Source organism: Salvelinus namaycush, chromosome 1, assembly GCF_016432855.1.
Source record: "Salvelinus namaycush isolate Seneca chromosome 1, SaNama_1.0, whole genome shotgun sequence".
Classification (NCBI taxonomy): Eukaryota; Metazoa; Chordata; class Actinopteri; order Salmoniformes; family Salmonidae; genus Salvelinus; species Salvelinus namaycush.
This window is the reverse complement of record NC_052307.1, coordinates 38146625-38161147: the sequence shown is the minus strand read 5'-3', so window position 1 is coordinate 38161147 and position 14523 is coordinate 38146625. Positions and strand designations below refer to the sequence as shown.

The 14523-nt window shown below is 43.7% G+C and overlaps 1 protein-coding gene across 1 annotated transcript in view; it reads left to right on the top strand.

The window, feature by feature from the left end:
- Positions 1–14523, top strand: part of abca2 (ATP-binding cassette, sub-family A (ABC1), member 2) — a 91864-nt gene that overhangs the window by 50711 nt on the left and 26630 nt on the right. The window contains exons 3-10 of the mRNA XM_038998467.1: positions 9009–9120; positions 9714–9883; positions 10990–11111; positions 11877–11990; positions 12077–12253; positions 12493–12714; positions 13159–13526; positions 13708–13867. Coding sequence (XP_038854395.1) covers positions 9009–9120; positions 9714–9883; positions 10990–11111; positions 11877–11990; positions 12077–12253; positions 12493–12714; positions 13159–13526; positions 13708–13867 — 1445 coding nt within the window. The remainder of the gene's footprint in view (positions 1–9008; positions 9121–9713; positions 9884–10989; positions 11112–11876; positions 11991–12076; positions 12254–12492; positions 12715–13158; positions 13527–13707; positions 13868–14523) is intronic.

Genomic DNA, 14523 nt, shown 5'->3' with positions numbered 1-14523 from the left:
GACACCGTGCGCTCTACTGCGTAACACGGTGTCTGCCCGTACTCCCGCTCTCCACGGTTAGCCTGGGAAGTGGGCGCAGGTCTCCTACCTGCCCTTGGCCCACTACCTCTTAGCCCCCCCCCCCCCAAGAAATTTTTGGGGTTTACTCACAGGCTTCCTTGCTAGTCGCGTACCCTCATATCTTCGGTTCCTCTCTCCGGTTGCCTCTGCTCTCCTAATCGCCTCCAGCTGTTCCCATGGAAGGCGATCTCTTCCAGCTCGGATCTCCTCCCATGTGTAGCAACCCTTGCCGTCCAATACATCCTCCCATGTCCACGAGTCCTGGTTACTTTGCCGCTGTTGTTGGTTCCGCTCACGCTGCTTGATCCATGTGTGGTGGGAGATTCTGTCACGATCGTCTTGCTGTGAGAGATTGGACCAAGGCGCAGCGTGTGCAAAATACATCTTCTTTATTATAAGAAGAGAGAAAACAAACAAGAAACGAACAACTATACACTAACTAACAAAATAACAAAACTGACGACCGTGAAGCTATAAATACAGATAGTGCTGACACAAACACTACACATAGACAATCTCCCACAATCACCTAAAGCCTATGGCTGCCTTAAATATGGCTCCCAATCAGAGACAATTAATGACATCTGTCTCTGATTGAGAACCAAACCAGGCAACCATAGACTTTCCTAGAACTCTCTCCTGAACACAACCCCATACACTATTCAACACCCCCTAAACAATACACACACCCTAAACTAGACAAAACACACAAACTTCCCATGTCACACCGTGACCTAACTAAAATAATAAAGAAAACAAAGAATACTAAGGCCAGGGCGTGACAGTGGGACCTTATATAGACAGGTGTGTGCCTTTCCAAATCCTTTCCAATCAATTGAATTTACCACAGGTGGACTCCAATCAAGTTGTAGAAACATCTCAAGGATGATCAATGGAAACAGGATGCACCTGAGCTCAATTTTGAGTCTCATAGCAAAGGGTCTGAATACTTACTTAAATAAGGTTTTTTATTTTTTATACATTTGCCCAGATAATTAAAAAAAACAGTTTTATCTTTGTCATTACGGGATATTGTGTGTAGATTGATTAAAAAATAAAAAATAATAATCAGGGCAGTAAGGTAACAAAATGTGTAAAAGGTCAAGGGGTCTGAATACTTTCCAAATGCACTGTAACATTTTGTATTCAGGACAAAAAGTGAAATGCTTTGCCACATGTTTTGCAGTATTACTTTAGTGGCTTGTTGCAAACAGGATGCTTGTCTTGGAATATTTTGATTCTGTACAGACTTTCTTCTTTTCACTTTATCAATTAGGTTAGTATTGTGGAGTAACTACAATGTTGTTGAGCCGTCCTCAGTTTTTGCCTATCCCAGCCATTAAACTCTGTAACTGTTTAAAATGGGCTCCCGAGTGGCACAGCTGTCTAAGGCACTGCATCTCAGTGCTAGAGGCATCACTGCAGACCCTGGTTCAATTCCAGGCTTTATCACAACTGGCTGTAATTGGGAGTCCCTTAGGGTCCCATAGGGTGGCGCACAATTGGCCTAGCCTCGTCCGGGTTAGGGTTTGGCCGGGGTAGGCCGTCATTGTAAATAAGAATTAGTTCTTAACTGACTTTCCAAGTTAAATTAAGGTTAAATAAAGTAAAGCAATTTAAAGTCACCATTCGTCTCATGGTGAAATACCGGAGCAGTTTCCTTCCTCTCCAGCAACTGGGTTAGGAAGGGCACCTGTATCTTTGTAGTGACTGGCTGTATTGATACACCACCCAAAGTGTAATTAATAACTTCAACATGCTCAAAGGGATATTCAATATCTGCTTTTTTTTACCCTTCTACCAATATGTGCCCTTCTTTGCGAGGCAATGGAAAACCTCCCTGGTCTTTGTGGTTGAATATGTGTTTCAAATTCACTGTTCAACTGAGGGAGCTTACCGATAGTTGTATGTGTGGGGCCCATAGATAAGGTAGTCATTCAAAAATAATTTAAAGTAATATTATTGTGCATGCAACTTATTATGAGACTTGTTAAGCACATTTCTACTCCTGGACTTATTTAGGCTTGCCATAACAAAGGGGTTGAATACTTATTGACTCAAGACATTTCAGCTTTTCATTTTTAATTAATTAGCTAAAATGTCAATAAACATAATTCCACTTTGAAATTATGGGGTATTGTGTGTAGGCCAGTGACACAAAATCTCAATGTAATCATTTTCAATTCAGGCTGTAACACAACACAATGTGAAAAAACTCAAGGGGTGTGAATACTTTCTGAAGGCACCGTTATGTCTAATGTAAAATTGCACAGTATTAAACAGCTTCTTTACATGTTTTTTTAAAGTCAGTCAGAGTCTAATACCACACCCAGGTATTTATATTCAGACACAATATAGATTTTCTTCTGACTTAATAAAGATGTCAGAAAAGGTTCAATGCTTTTTCTTTAAACATTGCTAGTTTAGAGAATATAATTTGTTATTTAGGGAAAGGGAAAGGGAAAGGGGGATACCTTGTCAGTTGTCCAACTGAATGTATTCAACTGAAACGTGTCTTCCACATTTAGCCCAACCCGATTTACAGTATCAAATGCTTTTTGCAAAGCTCCTACCACTCCCACTTTGTCAAGTTTCAATTGAACCTTCCCCCCAAAAATAACAGTTTGCTGATTCAGTAGAATGATTATCTCTGAAGCCAAATTTCATCGGGTGTAAATGACAAATCACAAGTATTCAAGTGATCAATCAAATTACTCAGCAACTACCCTCTCTGCAGCCTTTGAAATAATTGGCAAAATTCTAATACACTGAGTATACCAAACATTAGGAACACCTTCCTAATATTGATCTTCCCTTGCCCTCAAAACAACCTCAATTCATTGGGGCATGGACTCTACAAGGTGTCGAAAGCGTTCCACAGGGATGCTGGCCCGTATTGACTCCAATGCTTCTCACAGTTGTGTCAAGTTGGCTGGATGTCCTTGGGGTGGTGGACAATTCTTGATGCACACGGGAAACTGTTGAGCATGAAAAACCCAGCAACGTTGCAGTTCTTGACACAAACCGGTGCGCCTGGCACCTACTACCATACCCTGTTCAAAGGCACTTGAATCTTTAGTCCTGCCCACTCTGAATGGCACAAATACGCAATGCATGTTTCAATTGTCTCAAGACTTAAAAATCCTTCTTTAACTTGTCTCCTCCTCTTCATCTACTTTTAACAAGTGGCATCAATACGGGATCCTAGCTTTCACCTGGATTCACTTGGTCAGTCTATGTCATGGAAAGAACAGGTGTTCTTTATGTTTTGTGTACTGAGTGTAGGTCCATAATTATTGACCAAAAAACAATCTCCAGACTTGAATATGGGGGTAACAACAACTGTCCAGGACAGCAATGGATTTGGCAAGAGCACAAAGAGATCTGGGAGCAGGTTAATGCAGAAGAAGATGAGAGGAGGCCAGGATGCAGAGGGTTGAGGAGTGATGGTGGTTAGTGGTTGGTTAGTTACTGTGCGGTGGATGTGTGAGAATCTCCCATGCTTACCTCACTATTGCCTCCCAGTGGGAAAGGGGTCCACCAATTCAAACACAACACATTAATCTAACCATACTTTCATTGACAGTCCCACTGTGGAGTTCTAGAAGAAAATGAACAGTGCTGTAGCCTACAATGCTCCGTAGATACAGACGTAGATACAGACGCGTATTGGCCTAAATATAGAATGTATGCGTCTCAAATGGCACTGTATTCCCTATATAGTGCACTACTGGTCAAAAGTAGTGCACTTTAAAGGGAATAGGGTGTCATTTGAGACAGCCTACATGTGTTGTTGTGAATTGACACTTATTTCTGTTTAGTTGTAGAAGGCAAACATTAGCTTTGCTAATCTGCTAGTGAAGGGCTGGTTGCAAAGACACTACTGTCTAGTCGTGTTGTCATTCGTGGTACTGTTAGTCATGTTTAGTCATGTTAGTTTGTGCACTGTCATTGTCCACAGACATACACACCTGTTTTATTTACATGTTTTTTTCTCTCTTTTATTCTATGGCCCTCTACTCGTTCTCTCTTTATATCTCTCCCTCTCTCTCTCTGTCTTCTTTTTCTCTTCTCTACTCTCTATTGTCTCCTCCGCATGATGCATGTTCACTGCATGCTGGAGCAGTCTGTAAGTGTCGAATACGTCTTTATTACTGTGGCTGTGACTGACTCATTCATGAAAATCTCATCTATGGTTATATTTACCTTGACTCTGACTCTGGTCTCCTAATATATGTGTTTGTACGTGTGTGTGTGTGTGGTAGCCTGGCGGTTAAGAGCGTTGGGCCAGTAATCGAAAGGTCGCTGGTTCGAATCTCTGAGCCGACTAGGTGAAAAAAATGTGCTCCTGAGCAGGGCGCTTAACCCTAATTGCTTCTTTAAGTTCCTCTGAATAACAGTGTCTGTTAAAGAACTTCAATGTCAAATATTTAAAAAGAAATGTGTGTGTATGCCTCCCCTCCTGGTCTCTGTGTTGTCAGCACTGTAGTTCCCTTTATAGTGCACTAGTTTTGACCAGGACAGTGCATTATATAGGGAATAGGGTGCCATTTGGGACGTATTCTCAGTGACTGGGGTGGGATCTGTCTACAATGTCATATCCAGCCAACAGATCCTATTTCACACATCTGACTAATACTGAAGTGCTTTGTGCCCAGGTTAGCGCTGTAAGGAACACACTGGCACCCTGCCACATATATACACACACACACACACACACATACACACACGCGGGCGCACAACCACCGGCTCAAATGTGTAGGGAGCAAATACAAAATGCTATCTGTGACTGCACTTACACGGTCATGATCACAAATAAAGTCACTGGGCTGTCTGTGTGGATTTGAAGGTGAATGTTGTCTGTGTGTGTGAGTATGTGGGAATCAGTATGGGTGCCTGTGTCTATGTTTCTGTGTTTCTGTGATAACCAGTTACTGGTAGCAACATATAATACATCATGTATACATCACATACCTGTACCATAAATCTGTCTGGAACTAGATCTAACCGACTGACACTGGATCTACCTTTCCGCTGGTTGACTGATCGACTAAACCATTGACCTTTGATGATCTTGTGTCCTTTTATCCTGAGCTCAGTGTGTGAAGGGGGACCAGATGTCCGGTCTGAACTGGGTTGTAAATGTGGAAGATAGGACTGTTTACGTCCCAAATGGTACCCCGATTTCGTATTTAGTGCACTACTTTTGAACAGAGCACTATTAGCCCCGGTCAAAAATAGTGAACTACATAGGGAATAGGATAACGTTAAAAAAAGATATACTAATCGTCACACAGTTTACAGCAGGCATAAAAGGTGCAGTGAAATACTTGTCTGCTAGCTCCCTCAATAATGCAGAACAATAATCTATATCAATAAAAACAAGACAAAAAGTATAAAATACTGTAGCAAGTAATAAAAGAGCTAGTATGCTTAGTAATAATAAACAGTATTTACTGATATAAAGTTGGCAGTGTCTTGGTCGCGCAGTATAATAAATTATATATAATAGAACAGCAGCATTGACTGTGTGTGTGTGTGTGTGTGTGTGTGTGTGTGTGTGTGTGTGTGTGCGTGCGTGCGTGCGTGCGTGCGTGCGTGCGTGCGTGTGCGCGCGCGTGCATGCCTGCCTGCCTGCGTGCGTATGTGTCAAATCAAACTTTATTTATTAGTCACATGCTTCGTAAACAACAGCTGTGGACTAGCAGTGAAATGCTTACGGGCCCTTCCCAACAAGGCAGAGAGAAAGAAAATAGAGAAATAATACGTATTAATAAGTACACAATGAGTAACAATAACTTGGCTATATATACGGGGTACCAGTACAGAGTCGATGTGCAAGGGTGCGAGGTAATTGAGGTGGATATGTACATATAACTAGGAATAAAGTGACTAGGCAACAGGGTAGATAAAACAGTAGCAGCAGCACATGGGGGATGAGTCAATATGATAAGGTAGTCAGTCGATGTGAATGGGGGTGTGCTCGGGCCTCCTTACAGCACAGTACAATGCATACACGTTTTGTAAGTGTAGGTCTTTGAAATCCCTGTGGGAATTGAACCCACGACCTTGGGTTCTGCTTGTGTTCTGCTCTTACCAACGAAGCAACACGGGACTTCAATTCCAGCTATGCAGTTATCAAGGAACATTCCTTCAACATTCTCAGAAACAGAACTTTTTTGACAGGCATGTTCTGTGTTCTAACGTCTTTATAGTCTACTGGAAGGAGAAGCGCCACGGTCCATGTGTGTGTTGCGCCTTCGAGGTTGCGCCTTCTTCACCGTGGTAGTAGTACGGTTGGTCCATGTCAGGTCCCCTGTGATGTGCACGCTTAGTAACTTGACGCTTTTGACTCTCTCCACTGCGTCCCCGTCGATGACAATAGGGGCGTGCCCCCCCCCCCTCTTTTCTTGTAGTCCACAATCAGCTCCTTGGTTTTGCTGACGTTGAGGGAGAGCCTGATCTCCTGCCAGACCTCTAAACTACTCCCTGGCAGAGTGGTGCCAGGAAAACATGTGGGATGTACCGACTGTCGTCTTCAACAGGCTGCCATCACTAGAGAGTCTGTCACTGTAACACTTAACATGACAGATATTACTCAGCAGCTCTGAATACTAATTGCCCTTAGGTACAGATCTGGGATCAGTTTACCCTCTCCAAACCTTACATTAACCATCAGAGGTGGGAAACCCAAAACAAACTGACCTTAGACCAGTGTCTCTAGGTTGCTGCTTCATCCTAGACCATCACGAGAAGTGCTCACATAAGGACTCCTTCATCTGGAATTGGCTCAGAAGTGGGTATTTCCAATTTTTATAGGTTATTCAATGAGACAGTAATAGCACCAGAGTAAGTGTCAGCAGTTTAGCATCCGGTTGTATTAGGATAAAAGCAACGTTGGTGAGATGGATAGATTTTTATAATCACAGGGGGTAATTCATTTTTATACCCAAGTCTTATGTGAACAAAAAAGCTGCAAAATATCACTGCACGTTAAGAACAATCAGACTAAAACTACATTAACATCCGAACACTAGTTGATCCGTTTAATCATTTAAAGACCAAGATCACAAACAGCTTTTAGTAATATCCTTTATAGGTAGCGCTCTACATTGCCAATCAAGGCAACCGTTATATCAAAACAATACATTCTCAAAGTGGCCTATTTGTGAATAGCTAGGATATGCATCGTTAGGATGCTTTTTGTTTTATCCGAAGGGATGCATGACAGTGTAATAGGAGGGATGAATGGATGTATCATTGAAGAGAATAGAGAGTGTTGTTGCCAGGGGGATGGATGGAGCTGCTGAGAGAGAAAGGTTAAGAAAAACTCTCCACGGTAGTCATGGAAACACGGACCATTCCATTGTACAGTATTATTTTATTTAACATTTATTTTTATCAGGGAGTCATACTGAGACATGGTCTCTTTTACAGATGAGCCCTGAATTAGGGGAGGGTTTGGCCGGCAGGGATGTCCTTGTCCCATCGCGCTCTAGCGACTCCTGTGGCGGGCCGGGCGCATGCACGATGACACGGTCGCCAGGTGTACGGTGTTTCCTACGACACATTGATGTGGCTGGCTTCATTGTGTCAAGAAGCAGTGCAGCTTGGTCGGGTCGTGTTTCGGAGGACACATGGCTCTCGACCTTCGCCTCTCCCGAGTCCGTACGGGAGTTGCAGCGATGAGACAAGACTGTAACTACCAATTGGATACCAAGTTGGGGAGAAAAAGGGGTAAAAGTAAAAAAACAAAAAATCGAAAAGAAAAGTATCAATCTACGTGACATCAAAGATGGCCGACCAACTTTCTGGTAAAGACTGCAGTAGTTTAACTAGTAATGAGTACTAAAACTGTTGCCCGTAATAAAGCACAGTGCGCTCTGATAAACAGTATCTACAGTAGCTAACGGCTTTAATGAAGTTGCAGCTGTGTTCATATAGAAGATGTCACCATAGTATAGAACTGTTAGGGACGTCGACTGAATAATCTGGTTTCTACTATTTAGCGAGAGGCATGACCTATTTCTATAGAAGAAACCCATTTTCATTCTTAGCTTTTTAACTAACTCATCAATATGCTTTTTAAAAGACAGCCTTTCGTCTATCCAGATGCACAGATACTGTATTTGTAAGTAGGGACACTATCAATATGAACACCATCCAAAGTACATATGCTTAAATTAAGGTCTTTTTATGAACTCCAGAGAACAACATATATTTAGTTTTACCTGCATTCAATACTAATTTCAGATTTTAATTTCAATAAGGTTTTTCTTTAGTACAATGAAGGCAGACAATAGCATACACAACAGTATCATTGGCATACAAGTGCAGGTAAAACATTTGTACAGACATCAATATTGTTAATGTAAAAAGTAAAAAGTACAGGACCCAGAATTGACCCCTGCGGGACACCTTTCATTATGTCCAGACCTTGTTAGTATGGACCTAGTTTTTTTGCAGGCTTGGTGAAAGCGTGTCCAGCAGTCACCATTTATGAGTGGTTTAGGAACAAAAGCAGCATTTTGTTGAGACAGAATGATATCATTATGTCCAAGAATTCAGCCCTGACATCTTGGTCCCTCTCCTCTCTGGCTACTGACTGTGTGTTATCTGTGATCTGTTTTTTTTTTCTTTCTTTCTAACTTCCTCTCTCTTTTTCTCTTTACTCATTTGACATACTTTTTGGGGTTTGGTCTTTACATTCAAACCCTCCAACCTCCTCCCAACCAATCCTTTAATCCTCTCCCTTCTCTCTCTTCCTTGCTTTTCCTGTGAATCATATCTCTTTGTCCTGCCTATCTTTGTCCTGACTATCTGTGTCCTGCCTATCTCTCCCTGCCCTTCTTTATCCCTGTCCTCTCTCTCTATTCTCTATTCTCTATTCCCTACCTACCACCTGCCCCCCACCCCGTCCTTCCCTGGTGTACATCCTGTATGTCCAGCCTTCTACAGCGCAGCTCCCCTCACCTCAGCAGGCATCATTCCCATCATGCAGTCTCTCTGTCCCGACGGCCAGAGGGACGAGTTTGGCTTCCTACAGTACAAGAACTCAACGTGAGTCAAACAGTCCCAGCTTTCTCTCTCTCTCTCTCTCTCTACCTCCCCCTTTTGTTTCTCTCCTATATGACAGGCAGCTAATAGTTTAATGCCACTAAGCACTAATGTCCTAACAGTGTTAATGTCCATAACACTTAACAGTAGGATTGGATGGTGGTCATTACCTGCAATTGTATGCATGTGATTGATTAATCTCCGTCTGCTTAGTTTTTTGATTTGTCGGGGCTGTCATTGTGTCTTTACCTAGAACTAGACCCCACACCTCTCTCAATACTCTCTCTTTTCTCTTTTCTCTCTCATCTGTCTGCTTTCTCTCTTTCTCTCTCTCTCTCTCTCTCTCTCTCTCTCTCTCTCTCTCTCTCTCTCTCTCTCTCTCTCTCTGTCATCTCCCTCTCTCTCATCTGTCCTCTCTCTCTCTCTCTCTCTCTCTCTGTCATCTGTCCTCTCTCTCTCTCTCATCTGTCTGCTCTCTCTCTCTCTCTCTCTCTCTCTCTCTCTTTGTCCCTTCCTTTCACTCCCTCCACTCTCTTTCCACCTTTCTTTCCCTCACTCTCCTCTATTTCACCCCCCCCCCCCCCCCCCTCCCCCAGTGTCACCCAGTTGTTGGAGCGGATCCGTGAGGTGGTGTTACAGAACCACCTCTTCACAGCAGACAGGCCAGGACTGGGCCAGGAGCTGGAGTCCCTACAGCAACACCTGGAGAGCCTCAGCACATCTGCAGGGCCCTACCCACTGGACAACAATTTCAACACCAGCCAAGGTGTGTGTGTCACATTTATTTTTCAAAGGTTATGACAGTTATTTTATTTTCATGATGGCCCATAACCGTTGGTTACACGGTTACACGGTTATACAGCCCTATGTGTGTGTGTGTGTCTGTGTTACAGTGAACCTGTACCTCTCTAAACTACCTCTGCTCTCAATATTGAGGACACCAGCTGTAGACAGATTTGGAAGACAAGCAATTTAACCTTTCAAATCAAAGGTTTGTGTTTGTCCTTTCAGGGCACGGAAATCAATAAGCTTGAGGAATTCTAGCAAGAAACAAGTGCTCTCTCTGGATAGTGATTTCCTGCAGTGTGTGTGCGTGCCACACCCAAGTGATACACATGCACAAAAAAGTTTCAGGAGGACAAAGACCTTTGGGTTGAAACGTTACACAATAAACTGCAGGAGCATTCATCCGTTTGCAGTGTTGGGGAGTAGTGAACTACATGTAGTTTAACTAGTAATTTAACTAGGTTTTGCAGTAGCTTGGTAGTAGTAGGTAGTGTTTTCAGTAGTTAATTACTTTTTTTGCCATGTAGTGGTGTAGCTAACTACTGGAACTACACACTACTCTTTTTGGGTGAAGTAGGCAATCATTTCCTTTCTTTTTCATCATCCGACCCGCCTAATTCTCACTTGAAACATAGTTTTTGTGTCGAATAGGCTAAATTACACATTCTGTTAGCATATGACCCCAAAGTGATCTGCCTTGAAATGTGTAGTCTATGACATTTCAGATGTACATATGAACATTTTTCAAAAAGTAGCTTGGATGTACTGAACTTCTTTTTCAAAGTAACTTTAGTTAAGTCAATTATATTTTTCTTAAGGGTAGCTTTAGTGTAGCTTAACTTCTTCCAGTGTGAAGTAATTGGTAGCTCGGTAAACTACATTTTCAGAGTAGCTTCCACAGAACTGTCAGTTTGTGGGTATCTATCTTAATTCCATTAGTTTATTTTTGTACCCGGCACCTACAAGTTATTGGATGTACGTACACTGCATTTGATACTGTTCTGTGCGATTTCTATTGGATAAGCACTTCCTGGAAGTCTTCATGTGTATTATCTGTGGTTGTGCTGTGTGATTCTTGCCCTGCAGGGTTCACAGTAGCCAGTGTGTTGAAGAACCAGTCAGTGTTCCATCAGTTCCTGGTCAGGAATCTGTCACTCCCCAATGACACCGCCAGCCTGCTGCTCTCCACTCCTATCAACCTCAAAGAGGTCTGTGATCCTGACAGACAGACAGACAGACAGACAGACAGACAGACAGACAGACAGACAGACAGACAGACAGACAGACAGACAGACAGACAGACAGACAGACAGACAGACAGACAGACAGACAGACAGGACAGGACAGGACAGGACAGGACAGGACAGGACAGGACAGGACAGGACAGGACACACCCACCAACCCAACCACCCTCCATCCCTAGTCCTCATCTGCCCCCTGGGGACTGTTTTAGTTATGGGGTAATGCAGAGTTTACATTCAAATGTTGTGACATGACTGATGAACAAGGAAGTAAGAAACAATGTTAGTATAGACTGCCAAATCTGAAATATTGGGTATATTTACATTTAGATAACACAATTTTGACATCTAAATTTGAATATACACCCGTTTGCCAAGATTACAGATTTGGCAAAGACGTATTGTCATTGAGGAATGACATTGAATCATACAGTATCAATATATGGCTCGGTGCCTCCCAACTTTCCGTTTCCCTCCATCTCTGTCCCAGTTAATTGTCTAGGCCTGGCATCAGGTCCTCATCTTTATCTTCTCCAGTCAGTCACTTTCTGTCTGCCCCTTCTTGTTTCTCTTCATTATCCTGTCTTTCTGACAGCTTTCCCTATGCGAACAAACACTGACGTCCTGTCTGCCACCTGTGTGTGTGTTTGCGTGTGTGTGCACGTGCGTGTGTGTGTTTATCCTCCTGTTCTCTGAGTGTGTGGGTCCTCTCTTTAACTTGCTGAACTGCAGGTATTCAACCTGATCTTTGGCCTGTACCCCAGAACTGGAGGGGGGAGTAGTCACAGTTCTGGAAGGGAAAAAGAGACCACACACACCCCTGCAGAGAAGATCCTTCAACTGGAGGTAGGCTACTAATGGGAAATATTGAATTGAATTGATCTGAGTCGGTGTATTAGCTCAGCAGTAATCCCCTCCTATCGTCCCCTCAGGAGAAGCTGCTGGGAGTCATGCAAAGTCTGGATGGTGGACTGATCCACAAAGCTTTACGAGACCCAACCAAAGCAGCACATCGGCAGGCTCTACTCAAACTCATGTCCCAGGCTTTAGGCCTAGCAGGAGGAGGGGCAGGCCAGAGATACGACCCTCAGGGACTGAAGGAGGTGGAGGTGCACTGCCTATCTTATCTATCCTCCTCTATCTGAATCATCCTCCTTTTCTTTCCTCCTTCCTCCTGTCTTTTTTCTATTGAATCAATAGCCTTTATCGTATAGCCTGAATCAATTACCTGTATCAATAGCCTTTACAAGACTACCATTGAAATAATTGATACCATACATGATGATGATGATGATGATGCTGATGATGGTGAATTCTATTGAATGTGCTGTTGATTGTTTTTTCAAAGGGTGTTCTCCTGACTGGTGCCATGTTGGAAATGCTTACCTGTGGGGAGGATGGGCCTAGTGAGCTGAGCAAGATCCTATTGGTTCCCGAGAAGCAGCAGTCCCTGCTCCAGGCCTATCACAGCGCAGCATGTGGTGGTGGGGCGGGACAAAGGACTGAGCGCTTTGGAGAGATGAGCCAGGAGCTCCGAGAGCAGATAGACACACAGAGCCTCATTGACAAGGTACATTAGAGACAATCGCTTCATCCAAAATGGCACCCTATTCCCTATGCAGTGCTGTAATTTTGACCAGGGCCCATAAAAAAAGTAGTGCACTATATAGGAAATAGGGTGCCATTTGGGACACACTCAATGGCTGCTTTGAACTGAGAATCCCTGTGGTGAGGTGCTTTTCCCTCATCAAACACACATAAATAAATACTGTGGATTTTGTATTTGGAATGGCTAACATTCTATGGCTCCTCAGTATCTATCTCAGTAACTATCTCAGTTCCCTATCTATCTCAGTATATACTACTGTATCTCAGTATCTATCGCTAATACTTTCATTATTCTCTCTCCCTTTGATTCTTCTCCACATCTGTCTCTCTCTTTCTCTTCCTCTCGCTCTCTCATACTCTCCCCCTTTCTTCTGTCTCTCCACACCTTTCGGCCTTCTCTCTCCAGCTGCATCTGGAGCAAGCCAACTCCTCGGCCCCTCTGTCCCAGTCCCACCTGGGTGCTCTGCTGAAGGACTTGGCTGACGTGGAGAGGCTCCTCAGGGATGTAGACCTGCTGTCAGGCCTGGCTCGCCTGCTCCCCAAGGGCGCCTGTGCCGGCCACGCCCCCCCTGGGGCTCCAGCCAACACCACCACTTCCTGGTCCCTCAACGCCACCACCTGGGGGCCCAACACCACCGAGAACACCTGGGAGGAGGGCGGAGAGGAGGGGAGAGGACGAGAGAAAGAGAATGTGAAAGAAGAGAACCCTCACTCGTTTTCCACCTTTGTGCAGCTGTGGGCAGGGCTGCAGCCTATTCTGTGTGGGAACAACAGGTTTGTGTCTATGTAATAGGATCATTTCTATGCCATTGTACTTTAACTGCAGATCCAATTGCCTGAGTGCTAGTCTGTTTATGCTATCATGCCAATTCCCTGTCACCCATGGAGTTGCTCCCTGTCACCCACACCTATGCCGTAAAGGCTGAAGTTGTTGATCCCTGTCTACTGTCTCCAGAATCATTGAGCCAGAGGCTTTAAAGCAAGGGAATATGAGCTCTCTGGGCTTTACCAGTAAAGAGCAGCGCAATCTGGGCTTACTAGTGCATCTGATGACTACAAATCCCAAGATCCTCTACTCTCCCATCGGCTCACAGGTGGACAAAGTCATTCAGAAGGCAAGTACTTGACCATGTTCTTTCATGCTCTGGCATCTGTATCGTTGTTGTGGATGTACTGTAGCATGTACACAGTGACTTGTACCTATACAGTGTACTGTAATAGAGTTATTCAGATGTCATTAGGCTACAGAGCTATGCACACTGCTGCCCAGGCATTGTCTATATTCATTTGATAAAGTACGAGGAAAACTGGTGCTTACGTACACAAGATGTGATCTATTTCCAAATGCCAAGACTAAACCGAGGATAGCCGGTGCTCCAGGTTTTTCTTTCATTTAATACGGCCTAGCTGTTGTCAGACACTTTGAGACTCACAGTGTATTGAGAAAATGTTGGGAATTCACTAGGAGCCCCATGGTCATTTGTATCCCAGCCTTACACATTAATCATGTTCTGTACATCGGTTAAGGGCAAGATGTGTAGGAAGTCAATGCGTTGCCAGATGAATCATGCTATCGTCAGTCCCCGGAGGTCTCGCCAAACCACAACATATGCAGAACTGGCAATTGATTCTCTGTTTCTCTGTACATCCCACTAGTTACCACCGGCTTGTTATTGGCAGATGGTCTATAGCTAGATTTGTTATCTTAGCAAGAGGACTGGAGGAGGGAGGGATTTTAAGAAATGAACAAAACTAGAGAGGGAGGGAGAGA